The sequence below is a fragment of the Carettochelys insculpta genome, chromosome 19 (genome assembly GCF_033958435.1).
Source record: "Carettochelys insculpta isolate YL-2023 chromosome 19, ASM3395843v1, whole genome shotgun sequence".
Taxonomy (NCBI): Eukaryota; Metazoa; Chordata; order Testudines; family Carettochelyidae; genus Carettochelys; species Carettochelys insculpta.
In genome coordinates, this window is record NC_134155.1 from 3,741,193 (window position 1) to 3,761,801 (window position 20,609).

At 44.2% G+C, this 20,609-nt stretch overlaps 2 protein-coding genes across 17 annotated transcripts in view; one reads left to right on the forward strand and one right to left on the reverse strand.

Annotated features, from left to right (window-relative positions):
* Positions 1 to 4: 4 nt before the first annotated feature.
* TTC19 (tetratricopeptide repeat domain 19) lies at positions 5 to 8,517 on the forward strand. 3 transcript variants are annotated; one of them, XM_075013591.1, is made up of 10 exons: positions 5 to 286; positions 2,534 to 2,637; positions 3,168 to 3,278; positions 3,631 to 3,669; positions 3,883 to 3,939; positions 4,303 to 4,364; positions 5,064 to 5,158; positions 5,713 to 5,867; positions 6,200 to 6,362; positions 7,251 to 8,517. In XM_075013591.1, exons 1-10 carry the CDS (start codon positions 112 to 114, stop codon positions 7,379 to 7,381), a joined length of 1,092 nt encoding a protein of 363 aa, XP_074869692.1. In that variant the 5' UTR covers positions 5 to 111; the 3' UTR covers positions 7,382 to 8,517. The 3 variants fall into 3 exon arrangements, with proteins under 3 accessions (XP_074869692.1, XP_074869693.1, XP_074869694.1); XM_075013592.1 differs by having other exon boundaries at positions 7,254 to 8,517; XM_075013593.1 differs by having other exon boundaries at positions 133 to 286; positions 2,553 to 2,637.
* A 1,770-nt stretch (positions 8,518 to 10,287) lies between these two features.
* NCOR1 (nuclear receptor corepressor 1) overlaps positions 10,288 to 20,609 on the reverse strand; it is a 111,434-nt gene continuing 101,112 nt past the window's right edge. For 10 of the 14 annotated variants that reach the window (XM_075013590.1, XM_075013584.1, XM_075013578.1 and 7 more), the window contains 6 exons: positions 20,413 to 20,550; positions 19,422 to 19,564; positions 16,566 to 16,619; positions 15,225 to 15,446; positions 13,692 to 13,874; positions 10,288 to 12,922 (listed from right to left, as the gene is read on the reverse strand). In XM_075013590.1, the coding sequence (XP_074869691.1) occupies positions 12,735 to 12,922; positions 13,692 to 13,874; positions 15,225 to 15,446; positions 16,566 to 16,619; positions 19,422 to 19,564; positions 20,413 to 20,550 (928 nt within the window). In that variant the 3' untranslated portion in view covers positions 10,288 to 12,734. The remainder of the gene's footprint in view (positions 12,923 to 13,691; positions 13,875 to 15,224; positions 15,447 to 16,565; positions 16,620 to 19,421; positions 19,565 to 20,412; positions 20,551 to 20,609) is intronic. The other 4 variants (XM_075013580.1, XM_075013587.1, XM_075013586.1 and 1 more) reach the window with 4 other exon arrangements.

The window sequence follows — 20,609 nt, forward strand, 5'->3', positions numbered from 1 at the left end:
AGGTCACATGATCAGAGCCGGCCGGCGGCTCGCGCCGTAGTCGCTTCTCTCCTGTCGCGTGACCGCGCGCCGGCCGGGGGGTGTCCGGGAGGGCCGCTCCCTAGCACGGCCATGTTGGCGGCTCTGCGCAGGGGGCCGGGGCTGCTGGCGGCCGCGGGGAGGCGCTGCTCCGGGGCGCGCCTGGCGGCCGGGCGGGGCCAGGGCGCCCGGGGGGCCGGCCGGGGATCAGGGCCCCGGCGGGGGCGGAGCGGGCCCAGCCCCGGGGCTGTCCTGGCCGCCGTGGCAGGTGAGAGCGACGGGGTATGTGGCGGGGCGGGGCGGAGGGGGTCAGAGAGTTGCCCTGAGGGGGGTTAGGTATGGGGAAGGAGGGGGTGAGGGGGGTTCTGGGGGGGTTAGTCAGCGGGGTTAACCCCAAGTATACATACAGTATGACGGGGGCTAATTTAGCTACAGATAATCAGGAAAGAGATCTTGGGGTTATCCTGGATAATTCTCTGAAAACATCCCCACGGTTTGCAGCAGCCGTCAAAAAAACAAATAGGGTGTTAGGAACGGTTAACAAAGCGATAGAAAATAAGACAAAGAATATTTTACTGCCCCTTTATAAAATTATGGTGCGCCCACATCTTGAAAGATATTTTGGAATTGGAAAAGGTTCGGCAAAGGGCAACTAAAATGATGAGGGGTTTGGAATATGTCCCATATGAGGAGAGGTTAAAGAGACTGAGACTTTTCAGTTTAGAAAAGAGGAGACTGAGTGGGAATAAGAGAGAGGTCTATAAAATCATGAGCGGTGTGGAGAGGGTGGATAAAGAAAAGTTATTTACCTGTTGCCATAATATAAGAACTAGAGGACACCAAATGAAATAAATGGGTAGTAGGTTTGAAACTAATGAAAGAAAGTTCTTTTTCACACAGTGCACAGTCAACCTGTGGAACTCTTTGCCAGAAGAGGCTGTGAAAGCTAGGACTATAAGAAAGCTCAGAGAAGAGCTAGATAAATTCATGGAGATTAGATCCATAAAAGGCTATTAGCCAGAGGTTAGGAATGGTGTCCCTGGCCTCTGTTTGTCAGTGGCTGGAGATGGATGGCGGCAGACAAGTCACTTGATTATTGTCTTCGGTGCACCCCCTTTGGAGCACCTGGCACTGGCCACTGTTGGCAGACAAGATGCTGGGCTAGATGGACCTTTGGTCTGACCCAGTAATGGCCCTTCTTATGTTAGTTGTGGCGGGGGGGGGGTCAGAGAGATGCCCTGAGGGGGGTTCATTATGGGGGTGGGATGGGTGTTCTGAGGGGTTAGTTATGGGTTAGGGGGGTCAGAGGTGTACTGGGGGTTAGTTATGGGGATGTGGAGTTAGAACTGTCCAAAGGGGGGTTAGTTATGGGGATGGGGGTCAGGGGTTGAGGGGATTTGGAGAGTTGAAGGAGGGTCAGTTATTGGGGATTTGGGGGCTAAGGTGGGATTACTGGGGGGCTGTGGGAAAGGTTAGTGGGGGCTGGATAGCACAGGAACTTTTGGGGCCCGTGGGCAGGGGCTTAGTGGGGCGGTAATGTGAGGGGAATGGAGGGATCTGCAGACAGAGATGGCTGCAGGAGAAGACTGGTAAGTGAGGAGACTCTTGGGAGCCAGAGTAGGGGCTGGGAAGAAGCTGTGCTTGGCCTGTGGGTAGAGTTGGGTGGGGCAGAGTAGGAGAGGAGCTGACAAGGAATTTACGGTTGGAAATAAGAGGTGAGGAAGGGGGACATGCCATGCAGTGGAAGGCACAGGGGGAGAGGTGTTGGTGGCAGGGCATTGTAAGGAAAGGGAAACATCGTTTCATAGGGGGCTGTTACGAAGCAACTAGGAAATGGAAGTTGCACTGGGTGGATGATTCCATGCAATTGAAACAAAAACAAGAAGTCTTGTGGCACCTTATAGACTAAGAGATGTTTTGGAGCATAAGCTTTTATGGGCAAAGACCCACCTATACTCCAAAAAATCTAGTAGCAGGAATGTAGCACTTTAAAGACTAGCAAAATGATTGACCTGTAGGACAATTAACGTCCCCCTACCTCTCACCCCTGGCTTCAATCCTATTTGATTTGACAGTTTTTATTGCAATTTTTTTTTGTCCTCTGTACTTACAAATGTCAGTCTGTATTGGCAATGAAATTGAGCTGGGTCTGCCCCAGGAAAGCTCATCACCAAATAAATAATTTTGTTAGTCTTTAAAGTGCTACTTTTCTGCTGTTTTGTTTTGTTGGAGTACAGACTAACGCAGCTACTTCTCTGTTACTATCCAAAAAATCCGTTAGCCTGTAAGGTGCCGCAGGACTTCTCATTGTTTTTGTGGATACAGACTAACACAGGTACCCCTGTGATACATGGAATTGAACTGAATCTGCTTTTTGAATGGAGTCCGAAGACCATGCTCTCTCCAGGAGAGAATCCCCATCCGGCAGTTCTGGGCCCAGAAGAACAAAACCCTTCTTTCAGCTATCTCTACAGCTGAGCTCCAAGTTCATTCAGTCAATTGTTTCTCTTCCCAGCTTTCTCCTTGTTCTCTAGAAATGCTGAGGAAGAGAAGGAGACACAGGAAGGGGAGAATGCAGAGACTGAAGACACCATTATATTCCTTTTGAAAAAAGCCAAGGTGAGCTCACAAGGCCCTAGAATACTATTAGTTGTATATGTAGAGCTTCAAGAGCTTTAGTCACAGACCAGGACCACCCATTTGTTACACACTTAGCTTTTGTATTAAATACACTAACTACCATGAAGTAAACATGTTGGTTTGGTGGAGTGATTGCTGGGCACTTCCGCTGCAAGAGCCTGATGGGAGACCTTTTGTGCAATAAACTCAATGCTCTCAGCCTTGCAACCTGCTGATGAGCCAGTCCAGACACTCAGCGGCATGGGGTGGGTGGGTGTGTGGAATGCCCAAGTATCAGCTAGCCCTGAGGAATTTGTAACGAGGGCCAAGATGAACTGCTTTTCCCAACTCGTTGATCAGGGCAGCCTCTGGCAATTCACACTGTTCTGTCTCTGCTCCTGTGAGCAGCGTTGACACAGGTGTTTTCAACTGTACAGTGGTGCTCTTGCTTGGCCTGCTGCTACACTGAACTCAGCCTCCCCACCGGCTGGGATCTCTAATCCTTGAGTGTCCCTACTCTTCACTTCCAGCTCAGCATCATGAAAGGTGAGCTTGAGGAAGCAGAGCAGATTCTACACCAAGCTGTTGGACTTGCCCATCAATCGGGCAATAAGAGAGCCATTATCTACACCTATGATCTGGTAATCCTCCTTGGAATGTTATGTGCTTAAAACCACTGTAGCTGTGTCCTTGCCTCTGCCCCAAGCATGAGCTCAGGTCTGTTCTAGCAGCCACTGAGCTTGACATAGGAGATGGTTGGGTGGGATAGCAGGGGCCCAGACTCCCTATCAGTCTTATTTTTATATTCTTGTTGCTTCCCTGGCTCTCTGCAGCCATAACTTTAGCAGCTGGTACCACGTGTTTGCTGGGGGGAAAGTGCAGACAAAAAAAAGAGGATAAAATATTTTGTGCATAGCTAGCTCAATGTCAGCAATAGCTTTGTATGGTGAAGTTTTTAGCATCCATGAACTCTTTCTCCTGCCTCTCTTCTAGATGGCGAACCTTGCGTTCCTGAGGGGTCAGCTGGACAGCGTGAGTAAAGTCCTATCACTTGAGGCTGTGAAGAGCCTGTACTGTGTCTGAGATCTTCAGAGGGGTGCCTCCAATGTTAAGTATTATGGCCCACACCTGGGTTACACTAAATTAAAGCGATTCTGCTGTGGCTAGCATGAGGAATAGATTCCCTACCTACCACCAGCTAAACTTTGGCACTGGCTCTTTTGTATACTTTCTCTTTTGTTTCAGGCAGAGAAGCTGTTCAAAGCAGCAATGAGCTTCCTGCTGGCTGGGGGCATGAAGCAGGTAAGGGCTTATCCCCAAAGGCTTCCTGCTTGGTGTGAGGTCCCCCAAGCTCCTCTAGCGACCCTCACGCTGCCTCTTGCTTGCAGATGATGTGGCTGAGCCTCTCTGCTGCCAGTGGCCTTGCACCATTCCCTATGATGCCTCCTATGTGGGGGGTGCTGCTGGTACTGGCCTGGTAGTGAGCTTTTTTGCCATTCAAGCAGCATCTCCTGGAGGGAGCAGTTCATATGTACCATGTGTAGGACTTTATCTTGGCCAGTACCTGGTCTCTGAGGAAGTAATGATTTGGCTGTAAGGGTCAAAGAAAGGAATGATTGGGAATATCCATGGTAATGTGTCTTTGGCATCTCTTCCTCCTGACAGGATGACAATGCCATCATTGAAATGTCCCTCAAGCTGGCCAGTATCTATGCTGCTCAGAACCAGTGAGTACCAGTGTGATGTTGGGGCATGGGAAGCTTTTGCTTCTGAGCTGTTGATATGGGGAGGAGGAGAGGTCCTGTGTTGGGAGAGTTGCCAATCCTACTGGGTGTTCTCAACCTGGAGACCCCAAGGCCAGTGATACTCCTGAGTTTCTGGTGTGTGACTTGTGTAAATGACACCTGTAGCCCACCTGTGTCCCAGTGGCAGGGCAAGGCTCAGCTGGTCTTCATGATGCTCTCAAGCTAGGTTCTCTGCCACTTGAGATAGAAATCCCTACATCTATCAGCAGCCATAAGGTCCATTGGTTTAGCAGAGAAGACCCCCAGAACAATTTAATTCCCCGTGGCTCAGTTCCAGTGTTTTCAAATGTAGTGGGTAGGTAGTTGGCTTGATGATATTGGAGGTTAGAGCTCTGTAGGAGCACGGCATGCAACATGCCCTGTGGCCTGGCAAGAAGGGAAGGTTACATCTCCAGAGCTCTCAGAATTCTGAGCCTGTTTGCTGGGGTGACCAAGGACCAAGCCAACAGGACGGGAGGGGAGGAACCCAGCAGGAAGCAGCTTGTCCCCAGGCTCACTTCAGTGTGGCTGTCTTCCAGGAATGCCCAGCATGCTGGTGGTAGTGAGCTAATGTGCTGGTGGTGTGAGATGAATGCCTGGTTTTGCTGAGCCGAGCCCTGACCTTTGCCCTTTATTGTGCAGACACAAGCTGGCACATGCTGGCTATGAATTCTGCATCCTGACCCTGGATGAGAAGGTAGCCAAATGCAAGGACCTGACTGAAGATATCCTACCAGGTAGGAGGCTTCTGCTTTCATCAATGTGGCTCTCTGCCGCTCTAGAGACCTTCCCCATGTTGCCATCAGCATCTTTTCTTACAGCCCTTCCTCCTGTTTAATTACTGGCTTCTCTTCTTCTAAGCTGCATTCAAGCTGTGCCCTTCCTTTCCCAGCCTCTGCCCCTACTTAGATCTGGCCTTGTTTCCTCCAAAACCCTGTCATCTGCTCACATCCCCATGGTTCAGAATTCTTCAGGGTCCCTGCCTCTGCTCTGGCTCTCTCCCTGTGGCCTTGTAACTCTTGGTGTGTCTTGCAGCCATACCTTACCCTCTGCATTTGCTGTTAAGTGATGTGGGGCAGAACAGAGATCTCGCTGTTCTAAGAAGCGTTATGGGAGCAGCGGGGGTTTCTCTTCTGTATTGAGCTCCTTTCTCTGGAGCGTGAGGGTATCACTCTGGCAGTAGTCTGCACATTGCTGACCCTTGGGCCTCTGGGGGCTGTCTAGCATCTCTTCCTGCCTGTGCCTGAGAGCACTGGTCAGTGCTTTGACCCCTCTCCTTTCCTGCCTGCAGCGGAGGAAAAAGCCAACACACGTCTCCTGCTTGGTCTGTGCTTGGACTCATATGGCCGCTACCTCCTGGCCCACAAACAGCTGCCTGAGGCCCAAAGAATGTACGAGAGGGCGCTGCAGATCTCCAGGGAGGTCCAGGGGGAGACTCATCCCCAGGTGAGCGGGGACTGATAGTTGGACTCAAAACGATGGCTGTGGGCTTGGAGTGGCAGCTGCTGTGGATGTGTGTACACGCATGCAAGCTCGTGTGGGTCAGTGGTAAACCTGCTAATGCCAGGTTGGTAGGGGCAGGGGAGAAGTACCCTCTGCTATTCTAGGAAACCTGTTGCCCTGACCCATTTATCTGTGGGAAGATGCTCTTTGGGCACTGGGATGCTAAGCTGGATATTTAGCTTCCCACAACAGTAGGTTGAGGCAGGACCCTGTATTTTCTTTGCAGCAGGGTAAGTTCTAAAAGCAGAAATCTTCCTCTCCCTGTCCTGGTACAGACTGTGGTGCTGATGAGTGATTTAGCAACGGTGCTGGATGCCCGTGGGCTCTATGATGCTGCGTACGTGCATGGGAAGAGGGCATCTGAATTGGCAAAGCAGACAGAACACCCTGAGGCGCATGTGATGCTGAATAACCTGGCAGGAATTCTCATGCACAAAGGTAAGTGCAGCAGTTTAATCAGGAAAGGTGATTTGTTTGCTTAGAACTCTCCTGGTGGCAATAAGTGGGGGGCAGGAGATTAGTAGTTCTGTAGAACAGCCCTCCAGTCCAGTCACTACAGAAGCCTTGATTTTAGGCAACGCTTACACTGCCTTCAAATCTTAACCTGTTGAAATGATGATGCCACCCGACTGAATGTATGGGGCAGGGTGTGTGATATTTCACTGAGGAGCTGAATTCTTACTTGTGCCTCTTTGACAGCAGCTTGTTGCTTCTCTACTCCCTGCTGTCAACTATTACAGTAATTGCCTGAGATTAGTGCAGCACTAATATCCCACCCCTGAGCACATCAAGCTAGGGGCAGCTCGATCAGGCTGGCTGAAGCTATTAGTTTGTCCCTTATGTAATTAGTTCTATGATCTGAAGAGCCTCTCTGCAGCCATAGAGCAAACCTCATATCTAATCCTTAAACTCAGGAGCCCAGGTGTGGACCTTGCACAAAGGGGAGTAGATCTTGACTCTAGCAAGCAGGAAAGGTTCTTGGAAAAGCTTGCCTGTGTTAGTGCTGTGGTACAAGAGGCAACACTACTGCCAATGAAGAGTGAATCATGGGGTCCTAGGTTGGCAGGAATGGAGAGGACTCTCCCCAGGTGTTGGTCATGTTAGTGACAGCTGTTCATATAAAGAACTGTGAAGGGAAATGAGACAGCTGCAGATCCAGCCTTTATTTTATAGACTGGGAATTCCTTTAACCATGAAGTAGATCACAGATTTTGCTGGTTTTTGCCTAACTGCACCAAGCAGTATGTTAAGTGAGATCACTCAGTGTAGGATGAGTGGGTGTAGTGTAACCTGATTCACCCAGCCTTCTTCCTCCACTGAATCCAGAAGACTTTCTGCAAGCAAAACAGGTGTACAAAGAAGCCCTGAATCAGGCAAAACAGAAAGGAGACACTGCATCCATTCGGCACATCCAGGAGGAAATGGCAGAGCTGGCCAGGAGAAAACACTCAGGCTGAAGGTGTGATGCACAAATGAAGGAGGCTGGAAAGTGCCTTGGATTGAGTGAATTGCTGAAATCACAGTGGTGGACTGTACAAGGCACAGGAAGTTGGGGACCTCTCTGCCCTTTCAGTTGTCACTAAATAGATAATTACAAGATGGGGTGGGTGGATAGGAATGAGCTGCTACTACTGACTGGCTTTGACAAACTCAGAATAAAGCTTTAATGGAATTGCTGGAGCGGGGGGCTCACTGATTCAGGAACAGAATGTACTTCTGAAAATGGAACTGCACTTGGATCACCAAGGGCTGTAGCTACTCTGAGTTCAGTCACTGTGTTTTGGCCTTTTGCTAAGAACAATGGTGCCTTAAAAAAAAACTGGCTGAGTGCATCAAATACTAAAATTATCACTGGTACTTTCTCCCTTTTGCCCTGCTAGAGCACCTCTAGCTTCTAGCCCAGCCATGCGGACATATTTAAGCAGGACAGAGGGTAATAGTAAAAGCTAAACAAAACTGCTTTTAAGTGAGAATGAGAAGACTACAAGTTGATCTTTTTTCTTCCAGTTGCAGTTTAGGGATTGTGCTTGGAGCCCTGGTGGGTGAAAACTAAATGCCCAAATTCAGTGTTCAAGCAAAGAAAGTAGGAATGCAGTCTACTTCAAGAGCTAAAGGGCTGGGGCATGGTCGTGTGTGGTGGGATTGTCTAGTGGATAGTGTACCTGTGGGGGGGGCTTCTAGAACCCATACTGTACCCCTTTTTCGTCTAGCCATATGATCTTTAGGAAGAACTGCAGGGAGGCTTGTGTAAACTGAATCAGCTGTAGCAAATGTACATTTTTCTGTCGTCTTCCCTCTAAGCAGTTTTCCCCCCACTGAAAGGATTTAAAAAAAAAAAACCCTAAACCAGAATGTTGTGCCATAAATATCTTCCCCAGCCACCCTGACAGTGTTTCCTAGGGCTGAGCTATTACACTTCTTATTGTCTACATGCACAGTAAGGCCTGTGGGAGGGGGGGGTTGTCTCTGCCTGCATGCACAGGGGCACTAATGCAATAGGACCCATTCACTGGTGGCTTTTATTGTGAATTGCTTTTAGAATTGTATCTTAATATGTTTGTTCACCTCTGTTAAAAGGAAATGCTAAATCTTCCCGGGGCGTGAGACACTCATTACTGTACCTAGAAACAGTACCACTAGCTCACAGCACCCACAAATTGCTCCTTTGTGAGGGATTCCTTGTTCCCAAAAAGCACACAGAGGTTGAACCTCTCTTGTCTGGCATGACTGTAGTTAGCTGGATGTCTGCTTATGGCTGTGGCCAAGTTTCATGTGGTCCTTTGAAGTTCACTCACAGCCACCAGTCTGTGTTGCTATTTTAGGTCTAATTTATCCCAAAGGGTGTGTCTACACTACAGTGGTCTGTCAGACATTTGTCAGAAGGTATCTTCTGACAAAACTTGTGTTGACAGATTGTGGCCAGACCACTTGGCCTCTCTTGGGAGAAAGGCTAAGACCCTGTAAGTGTCCACAGGGGCTTTCTGTCAGCAGATTGAGAGGCAATCTTCCCAGTGGGAGAATAGGAGAATGCTGTTGAAGTGTCACATGGTCATTTACTATTGACAGAATGCATTTGTAATGTGGATGCTCTGAGTTTTGTCAACACAACTTCCTACTTGTAGGTGTAGCCTCATTGTCTAAGAGCTCAGTAACAACTGGAAGTGTTGGTAAGGCTGCTAAACAATATTGACCTCCTCTGGTGCTGAACTAGAGAGGGTCAGTGTGTGTATGTAAGTGTGTGTAAAATTGTTAAGTTTTTATTCTACAGGGTGAAGGTTAAGAACACTTTTTGGCTGCTGCTAAGCTTCTGGGTGCAAGAGGAGGTTGCTTTACTCAAACTACAGGAATGTGTTCGCCCTGAGCAGCTGGAGCACTACACTGAGAATAGGCGTGTGGGGTGGGGGACACACAGCTTCTGACCAGTTCATAGCAAGCCTACCCCATCCTAAAGTAAAGTGGAGAGAATTACTTAAGCAGGGTCAGACAAGCACAGCTAGCTTCAGCATTTTCAGTAAGAAAAGGGCTAAGAGACTTGTTTAATCTATTCAAGAGCATGCCTAGGTGTGATTTGCACCTGGGAAACTGTTCACATTACTTATGAGTGGTGTTGGGTAGATCTGTCCATCTTCAATGAATTCAGGTTTGGTTTGTACATTTACTGGCAGGAGTCTTCCTGCATCAGCCACCTAGGCCAGTTTAGTGAGTAGTGGGGCTAGGGGCTTGATTTCCAAGCTTAGGGTTTTGTTATTACGGATGCTGGTTTCTATCCACAAGGTGGTGCTAAGGAGGGAACCATGCAACACTTAAAGGCTCAAGTACGCCTAGAGAGCATGAAGACCTAAGTCACCTATGCATTTTATACCACATTCACTGTAAGATGCTCATACTACAGGTAGCAGATGTACTTGGCTATACAAGGACGTCTAATTCCCAGAACTCAAGTCTATTGTAGTATTGTATGTAATAAGACTATTTGAATTTCAGTGCCCTCAGAGGGAGCTTTAGCTATTTCTGTAGTGTTGTGCCTTTCACTCATCAAAACAGCTTGATGCTGCAAAACACAAGGGAGACAGAGCAAAAGGAAATGGAGAACTAATCCCCTTTATTGATTGGTCTGAATCCAAAAGTTGTCTGCTGAAGACATGGTGGAAAAAAATGAATGAATTTTAGCATGACCCAGGGGTTTTTCAAGTGTTAAACGTTTTCATAGTAGGGTCATTGAACAAACCAGGATGAAAATACAGTGAAAGCGCTGATCAGAAAGCAATTAAATTTGTAGTAAATTACTTTTGTAAACAATGATTTACAGATATCTTCCTGTTTGAAACAGGCCAGATGTAATTCCATAGTTGAAGGCTATTGGAATATTTTAATAATGCTCAACTTGGGCTCTGTGTGTTAGTATCAAAAATTAAAATACAGGGAACAACCCTAAGAAAATAGGTTCACAATAAAAACCCTAAATGGGATGTGCAAATGCCACTCTTACCCTATACCTCAAAAGAAGGGCTGTTTGACTACCTTTAGTTAGGATAACTTGCAGCAACAGTAGAGAGAACACACAGATTTCCTTTGTTTAAATCAGGCTGAACAACAATGTTCATATAGTACAGTGAACCACAGACTTTGCATGTACAAGCCTGTATTTCAAACAAACACAGATTTTTGTTAAACTGCTGGGAGAAAGAATTTGGAATGGAACTCCATTTTTCACTTCCCTAAATCTAAATTCACAATGGGGAAAACCAATTTACCTTCTAGGACACACTGCTGAGAGTTAAGAAACTAATGTTAAAATGAGAGGTATAGGGACCCCAAGAAGAGTTGTTAACTTTACACTTGGCATACTTCAGGGTTGTCGTATTTTCAAGAAGCTAAAGATCTTAATGCTTCCGACTGCTTTTAACTCTGCAGGATACACCAGTGAAAGGCAGTAGCAAAGCAATTCTGCAATACTTGCAGCTCATCATATTTCCCAGACAGAGTGCAAACCAGCTGAAAGGAGCCTTAAATCTCTTATTTTCTTATTCCTACAGCTGGGAGACCCAGTGCTCTCTAAAGTGCAACTCACTTTATAAACATTTACAGCACCAGGTTCCCCCCCTCCCCCCCTTCCCAACTGTCAACTATAGACAAAGGGCATCATCGACCTCTAAAAAAACATGGCACCTACATGGAGTCCAAACTGCAGCTAAAATAAACATACTTTCCCGACACATTCCAGGAATTGTACATACAGGTCTAAATTTTTTTTTCCAACAGACTAAGATAGCCATACATATGACACTCTCCTGAGACAAATGCTGTGTAAGATCTTGTGTCTAGATTGCTGAAGGGACACATGCTGTTTAAATGTTTCATTTAATATTTTGCCACCCTCCCATATCAAAACTAGTCTCCTTGTATCCCAGAGCACTTAACTCATGGTCCTGGGTCCAGTGCAACCATATAAAAGCATACAGTGAGAAACAGATTCCAACTGACATATTGGGAGCACTTATCAGATGCAAGTCTACATGTACTACAAGTATATTACTACAGTAGAGGCCTTTAATTCCAGCAGGCACTGATAGATGAGTAATTAAAAAGACCCTCATTCTAGTACCATAAGCAATTTTTTCAGAGTATTTCTCTATCAAGTAAAGTGTAAGGGTTGGTTCAGTATAAAATAACGAGGTTTCCATGCAAGTCATTTTTCTTACTGGACTAGGTTTTAAAAATACATTTTAAAAGACATTTCAAGATTAGAATGAAATGAGCAATCATCATAGTATGCATTTCAAACTGGCTACTGTTGGAGCTCAGAAAGCTGATTCATCTTCCTTGATTATAAAGCTTAGTAGCTGTTTTAAAAAAAAAAAAAGTGCACTGGATATATTTTACTTGATGGACTTAACCTACCCAGAGCCTTTCTTCAGATAAATCTCCTGTGATTCAAACATACATATGGTAGTAAAAAGTAGCCTTTTTCAGCTGCATACAATGCAGAAAAATCTTAATAGTCTCTTGGGGCACATTTAAATTACCAGTGTGCATAACAGTGAGGTATGCCTCCAGAAGCGGCTTGGTTTTTGTTACTGTTTTTTCTTTTAAAATGAACTATAACATACCCATGCAATAATATTTCTGCAGTGTGTAAAACAAAACTGACTACACTGAAAATTTACAATGTGGCAGAAATTTAAAAATCAAATATCATCCTACCCCAGCAGACTTGACTATATTAATATACAGAATTTGTTAAGGGGTCAGTTTAAAAAAAAAAATCAGCATTTTCACAAGAGCTTGAACACCACTGTGTATAGGGAAAAATTAGATTGAAGCATACCAGAAAGAGGTGGCATTGCATTAAATGAGCAATGATGCTACGTTGGGTGGGAGAGTAAGGTATGAAGAGTACTCTACATTTGAGAGAATGCTTTAAAAAAATTACAGAATAACCCCCAGAGATTTATGCAATGATTTGAACATAAGTACACCAGAGACTATAGCAAGGGAAAACACACTGCAAAAAGTTCTCTCTATTTACAGAAGAATGATTTAAAGACATTATGGTTTTCTTTACAAATAGATGCAGACCAGGAATAGTCCACTTTTTTAAAAAGTTTTTACATATTTATCTTCAGTACGGCAGCCTACTCAGAGTCCTCCTCCACGTGCTCTGTGCAGAAGGAATCTTTTCAATTTACTTGCCAAATAGCTCCCCATCATTTCTTCATGCGTGGCATTTCCTCTCTTGGAAAGTCCCTTTGGGCACAAGTCAAAATAAAGTTTTTTTTCAACCCACAAATAAAAAAACCTCTGCATAGTTCAGTCATCACTGTCAGACAGAGTCTCATATTGTGCTGAAAGCAGGGGTGCAGGCTCACGCTCCCATATCCTGTTCTGTTGGTGAGTGGCTGCTTGGCTCATGGATGGCAGGGCACATGCAATGGATGTTGGCGGTGTACTGCTGAGCATCCGCATAGTCAAAGGGTTGTAAGGGAACTGAGTTGATCCTAAGTCAAAAAAGTTTAACTCAAATAAGACATGCATCACTCCACACAGATCTTCAAGACAACTTGGTTTTCATGATATGAACTGACAAATGATAGATCACAAGTCAACACTGACATTTTCCACCAAGATTCTAGAACCTAATCATTTTAGCACCAGACTCCTGAGACAGGGAAAGTTAAATTTACTTCCTAAAATTCCCACTTGGTTTATAAACAACTAAGATCACATGCAACGCAGTATTTATAGGGAGGCTAACTTGATTATCATCATCTTAGTTTGTGTGTGCAGCGTTAACTCAGAAGACTGCAGGAAACAAAACAAGTCATTTGCCACATTTCTTTCATGTAGGAACCTCATAATATTGACTTTATAATACAATGTATTTCAGTTCAGGGATTACAGTGATCCTTCAAGCTCTGTGGATCAAAAGTTTTCAAAAGCCATTTTCTCCTGGTGCCTCCCACTATACAATGAAGAGTTGGTTGTGAGAATGACACTAAAAACAGAAAGAATACTACTCAGGACTCTCAGCCGCTAAAGACTTACAGTTTTAAAGCACAATTTACAGTTGTGGAGAATGACCTACTTTGGTGTTAAAATACTTAGCAGAACAGACTCTTCCCTTTTAAAGAGACAAGTTGCTATTCTTCCCACACCTGCTTCATGGAGCTCAATGCTTTGATTATTTGGACAATATACTTAAAATGGGTCTTTCCACATCTAACCTTTCTACAGGATTTTAGTAGCGTTTCTGGCAACATTTCCCACCTGTTGAAGAAGGCCTGTCTTCCCAGGCCCACACTGGTGTCTGCCTGTGGTAATCTCCTTCTGAATGTACAGATGAGACAGAGGAAGGTCTCTCAGTTCCTAAGTATGCCTGCCCAGGAATAGGAGATTTAGACTTCCTGCTATTTGACTTGCCAATTAACTTCTGCTTGCCAGCTCCCCCTCCTAAAAATGGAAGTGACAGTAAATGGGGTTACCTTTTTTTTTTTTTTTTTTAAAACAATGTTTTGTAAATTTATAAAACCAAACTGCCATGTAGCAATCTAAACTGAACAAAGAGATCAGTTACACAAATCTGGACTTCACCTTGAGGCTTATATTTAACCTCTCTGGTGGTAGCAGTCTTAGACTTCTGGTTGCAGCTCATATACCATTGCTGGGAAATCCCCAGAGCCTTGTGCAGATACAAAATTTGTATTAGCAGGTATAAATCAGTATCTGCAGAGCTGCAGGTCACTACTGGGAACCACAGCAGTCACAGCAGCAGCATGTTGGGCTGTTGCTCTGAGTAGCCAGCATCCCACACCAGCAGTCCTCCATTGTAGTGGTACCACCCAAGCCCCATCCACTTGGTTGAGCACTAAGCTCACCGACAGCTGTCCCAGGTCATGCTACTGCATGCAAGCAGTTTGCATGCTCCCAGACCACTGTGGGGAAGGCACTCCTCTCACTGCTGCTGGTGAGTCTGCTGCCTACCCCAGTGGGCAGAGCTGGGGGCAACACAGGCACTGGCTCCTGGGCGTGGTAGCCTGACATACCGCTGCTTTCGCTGCTGCAGTTCCCAAAGACCTCGCAGCTCTGCGGATACAGATTTGCATCTGTGGATATAAATTCTGTATCTACGCATGGCTCTATAAAGTCTCATTACTATCACCAAAGGGTTAATTCTTCAGTGGAGAGGCCATGTGATGCTAGAGATAGGTTACTTTAGCCTAACGCTAGCTACAGTTACCATGCGTTAGTCAGCCATTTTGCAAAGATTTTTGTACACTCTTTAGAGGTGCTGTTCCAGGTGGGAATCTTTCTATACAGCCCCATGCAGGTGCACACTGTCCTCATTCCACCCTTGTCTCTCATAGCCCCCATGTTTTGCAGAAAAGGAACATTGGCTAAGACTCTGGAATTACCAACACTGCTTCTTGAACTGGAGGGAACATTGCTGAAGAGCAAGACACCTGTTCCCACCTAAGGGGTGATCGTGTTGCCTTGCTAGCACTGCCAGGGAAAAAAGTGTTCCCTGTAAGCTGTGCACTTGGATGGCTGCCCAGGAGAGATCAAATGCTACCCAGCTGGTTAGCAGAACACCCACAGCCAGCAGCATGTTTCTCTACTCATGGTGCACTTCACCACATGCCTCAGTGCACACAGCAAAATTTATTCCACACAGATTAAAAAAATATTAGCGGGAACATTCCCAGGGAGCATGGATTTCTCATAACTACTTTGATAACACCCCACAATGATTACCCATCTCAAGGCCTCGCAATTCTGAGGAGCTATAAGAGGATTTCTCACCTGAATTGGGCGATGGATTAGCTTCCTCTCTACGGGCCTCACTATTAGTGGACACTGCAGGGTTGGAACTACCAGGTGTTATCCCCATAGGCTGTGACATTACAACTCCATGGTCCTCCCCTTTGTCATCAAAGTTGCCCATCAGTGCCTTCCTAATAATGTCTTCCAGACCCAGATTACTGGCAGGATCTGCAAAGGAATGACCCCTAGAACTGACTGCACCTGGGAGAAGAAGAAATTGTAAGGGGAAGGGTGGGAGGGGAGGAAAAATACACCTCAAAAGAGAATTATTACAGAGACAAGGGAGAAGATTTTAAAGGGACAGAGGAAGAAAGATAAAAGGAAAAAAAATGAGCAGTTTATGCAAAGCTACATGCACTAAGCAGCTCACAATGGCTACAATTTAGACATGCCAGCACCAAACGTTAAAGAGCCACATTGATTACATCAGACTCCCATTTGCGTGAGAATAGGATACTTACATGTGCATTAAAACTAAGAGCAAAGGCAGCTAAAGATGCCAATTTTGGCAGACTATTAATCAAAACTGATAATTAAAATATGTTGGTTACAAAAGGAAAAGACCAGAAAATAGGATTTCTCTCATGAGGAGACATACAAATTTTATGATGCAACAATTATTTTACAGGTTAAATGTGTAACACTGGGCAAATATTGATCTTCAGAATCTTTGTCCCCGCTTCACAGGAAATCAGTATTTTGAAGACAAGGAAACAGATGCAGAGTGGTAAAATGACTTGCCTAAAGTCAAGAAGGAGTTTGTAGCCTTCCTTCCCTCCCTGATTGCCTCTATAAAGTGACAAATTATGACCTACACAGTGAGGCTGAAAGTGGTTAGTTGTTACTAATAAACAAGAAGTGCTTTAGGACAATTTCTTATTTGATATGAAGTTTTCCAGAGATTTTAATATAAATGTATCAAATACTTTATTTATAGCTCAGTTTCTTTCTTCTATTTAAAAAGAATAAATTTAGCTGTGAACGCGAAGTGGAGAATTTTGTTGCAAATGTTTACAACTTTGATTAAAGTAGATGTTAAAGAGAGGGTATTAGCACAATAACACCCGTGCAAAAAAATTACAAGACAAACTATAGTAATTTTGCCTCACATTCCATTTTAGACATGCAATCAAATTCCCTTTTATATTCCTTTTGCTTTTTCCTAGTATACAGAAACAGGTATGTCCACATTTAGGGCTTTTACGACTTATTTCCGCATCATCTCCCCAACCCACTTTGTTTCCCCGTTTCCCAATGCACCTATTCAAAGCTTCACACTCAGATTCTGTTACAAGATTTGACTCAGGAAGATTTATTTACCTGAGGTAGTGACTGCTGGCAAATTAAATATTTCAGTTCCTGGCTGAGCAGTTGCTGCAATTAAAACACAACATTTAAGTTTGTTTTATATTACTGGTGAACACTACAATGTTTTAGATGCATTTGAAGAGCCTTTGCTTATTAAGCTTCAACTTTATCTGCTTTGACTTCACCATTGGGTTTTGGTACTGTGCACCACAGTAAAGTAAAACTATGCACAGAAGTTCAGTTTTAATGTTAATCCATAAACACAGCCTCATTACAAATCTTTCTGCCTTACTTTGAAAATGCTTTTTGGCTGTGTCTACACTAGCACCCCCCCTTTCAAAAGGGGGAAGCTAATGAGATACTTTGGGGTATGCTAATGAGGTGATGCAATGAATATGTAGTGCCTCATTAGTATAACAGCAGCTGCGGCACATCGGAAGTGCCACTTTTGATCGCCTGTGGCTCATCTACACGAGGTCCTTTTCAAAAGAACCCCACACATTTCAAAATCCCCTTATTCCTATTTGGTATTTCAAAGTGTGCGGGGTCCTTTCGAAAAGCATTCCGTGTAGACAAGTGGCACTTTTGAAGTGCCGCAGCCACTGTTATATTCATTGCAGCACCATATTAGCATCCCCCTTTTTAAAGGGGGTGCTAGTATAGAGACAGCCTTTGACACTAAATGGGCCTTTGGAGGTCCTTCCAGGTCTCAAAGTCTTTAAAATCTTTTTTTTAAGTGCTGCTGTGTTTATTTACCTAGCCAAAACACATATTTTAGAAAATGTATCATATGAATTTTGATTAAATTAAGACCATTTAGAACTACTTTGAAATGGCTGTGAAAATTAATTCAAATTACCAGATTTATAACACAAACAGGATCTTTAATAATCTAAGATTGCAGATGTAGCAAATAGCTAATCAGCTAATGACATTGGTGGATGGTATGTCTGCATTCTAAAAGCCTAGATGAAAATTTAGCAAAATGAATTAGTGCAGCACAGCAGGATCTATCACACATACCCAACAGGGACTATTCAAATGACAACATTTTTCACTCTTACACATTTCAGATATTTATAATCTTCTCACAGAATCAGACCACTTGGTCTTGTTATGTCTCTTATAATAATATGGACCAGCATCACTGACCCCACTTACGTAATTAAAAGATTTTTGTAAAGGTATGAGCACACAAATGCACAACACTACCATCCATTCTAAAAAGAGCATTATCATCTATAAAGCTTTCCAAAACGAGGAAGGAAACAAACACCATCTTGCTCATGGCAAGCACATTCCACTTTCAGCAAAGTGATGTGCTCTAATTGTTAGCATTAAAGGGTTAGCAGCCGAATTACACTCTTTATTGTTAACTTTCTCCTCTTCGTAACAAACTTTTAGCTACTTGAAAGTTGTCTCTCCTCTCAACCTTCTCTTTTCCAGACTAAAATCCATTGCTTTCAATTCCTTCAAAGGTCGTTTTCCAGACCTTTAATAATTTTTGCTGCTCTTCTCTGGACCTTCTCCAATTTGTTCACATCTTTTCTGAAATGTAGTGCCCAGAACTGGACTCAGTACTCCAGTTAAGGTCTAAGCAGCACAGAATAAAGCCTAAGAATTACTTCCCATGTCTTGCTTGCAACTCTCCAGCCTGGCCTATACTAGGGAACTAAGTCGATCCCAGATACGCAATTCTAACTACGCAATTAGCGTAGCTAGCATTCATGTATCTGAACAGACTTTCTGTCCAAGCAGAGATCTGGGCTCGTCGGGCTTGCGCCAATATCTGTTACTTCTTGCGATAGTGTGCAGCACCAGGGTTGATAGCTGAGTCCAGAGAGATCGATTTTGCTGCATCTTCATAGACGCAGCAAAATTGAACTTGGAAAGATCAACTGTGGTGCATCGAATGCCAGGTAAGTATAGACATACCCTCCAGCTAATACAACCCAGAATGAGGTTCGATTTTTTTGAAACTACATCACAGTGTTGATTCATATTTCACTTTTGGTCCACTTTGACGCCTAGATCCCTTTCTGCGGTACTCCTTACTAGACAGCTGCCTCCCATTTGTGTGTGTGAGAAACAGATTGTTCCTCTCTAAGTGGGGTGCTTTGCACTTACACCCTCATTGAACTTCATCTTATTTGCTTCAGCCCATTCTTCCAGTTTGTCCAAAGCATTTTGAATTATAATCCCATCCTCCAAAGCACTTGCAACCCCACCTAATTTGCTCTCTGTCATTGTCTAAATCATTAATGAAGAAATTAAACAGAACCAGTCTGAAAATGATTCCCTGTGGAACCCCACTTGTTATGCCCTTCCAGTATGACTGTAAACCATTAATAACCAGTTAGGCACCAACCTTACGGTTACCCTGTCTAGGTCGTATTTTTGTAGTTTATTTATAAAATGATTATGAAAAACTGTATCAAATGTTTTACTAAAGTCTGGGTATACCACATCTACCATTTCCCCCTTATCCACAAGGCTTGTTATGCCATCAAAGAAAGCTATCAGGTGGTTTTGACATGACTGTTCTTTACAAATCCATACTGCTACTTGTCACCTTATATCTTCCACGTTTGCAAATGGACTCCTTGATTATTTATTTGCTCCATTGTTTTTCCTGACTCAGCAGTTAGGGTGACTGGGTTGCAGTTTCCAGGGTTGTCCTTATTCCCTTTTGTATAGATAGGCACTATATTTGCCCTTTTCCATGACTTTTCAACTGTAATAGTTAATGTCTCAGATACCTCTTCAATCAACTCCTTATTCAGTGTTATTTGAAAAAGGACTGGATTTAGCTTTCCATTATTGCCATCCAACTATGTCCTATGCTAGGAAATGAAAAGTCCCACTTACCCATGTCAGAGTCACCTCCACCAGACGAGTTCAACTTACGAAATATCTCCTGTTTCTTGGACTTCACCATTGGTGAGGTATTTTCAAGCTTGGTGAAAAATGAAGGCAGATAACTTATGCTCCCTGGAGAGCGAGAGTCAGTCCTGTTGAAATCAATTGTGTCAACAGGAATATGCATCAGCATGCATTGCTTTAAAAACCTTCCCATCACTTAGTTCTAAGCTATGTCTTGGCTATATACCAGTGGGCTCAAATTCAATGCAACTCCCATCAGCAGTTTTATACCTGATCAACTATACATCCCATAGGTCTAAATATTCTACTACTGCCTCCATTACCTTTTGGACACCCAGACTTTGCCCAAGTGAATGCCAGACTGTTCATCTGCCAAGAGCATAACCTCCCCCACCACCTCAATGCATTTGGTCTGTATATCTTGAAACAACAGTGGACGTAAGTATCAATATTTTTGCTATTCAGTAAGAGAATGTGAAGCATGAAGTGGCAAATGATACACCCAAGGTACAAAAATCTCAAGGCTCCTAACTAATTGGCCAGTGCCCTAGCTGTTCAACAACATGGCCTCTGAAAATTAAGAACAGATTCAACTTTCCAAGAATTTTCATCGCTCTAGGGCCAAAACCGTTGATTCTTCAAAATGGCATTGGTTGCAATGAGAAACACAAAGACTGCATAACAGAAGGTGGTTTGTACATTTGGAGTCTTTCACAAAGGCTTCTCAAAGTTCTTTACCTATAGTGAATTTCAACATCTGAGAAGTACATATGTATGCACACTTGTATCCAGGGCAAGCAGAGAGCGATTAAGTGACTTGCCCACGGTGGCAGAATCAGAAACAGCTTTTACAACCCTAGACTCCTACTACACTGCTTTTGCCCTTAGACAGTACTGCCTCACTTCAGAAATCAGAGTTGCTGCTGACCATTCAGTGATTCAGATAAAACACAGTAAGTTCAGTTTTCAGATGTACCTCTGTTCAGAGGGCTCAGCTCTTTGGGACAGTAATATAATATTGTCTTGTTTCTCGTGTACAGCTGGAACCTGGGGTGGAGAGATTGGCTCATACGGTTCTGAAGAGATGTGACTTCTCTCTGGGGACTTCCCAGGCCTAAATTTATAGTACAAAAGAGAAAGACATACTCTTCACATGGGTAACAAGCACAGTTA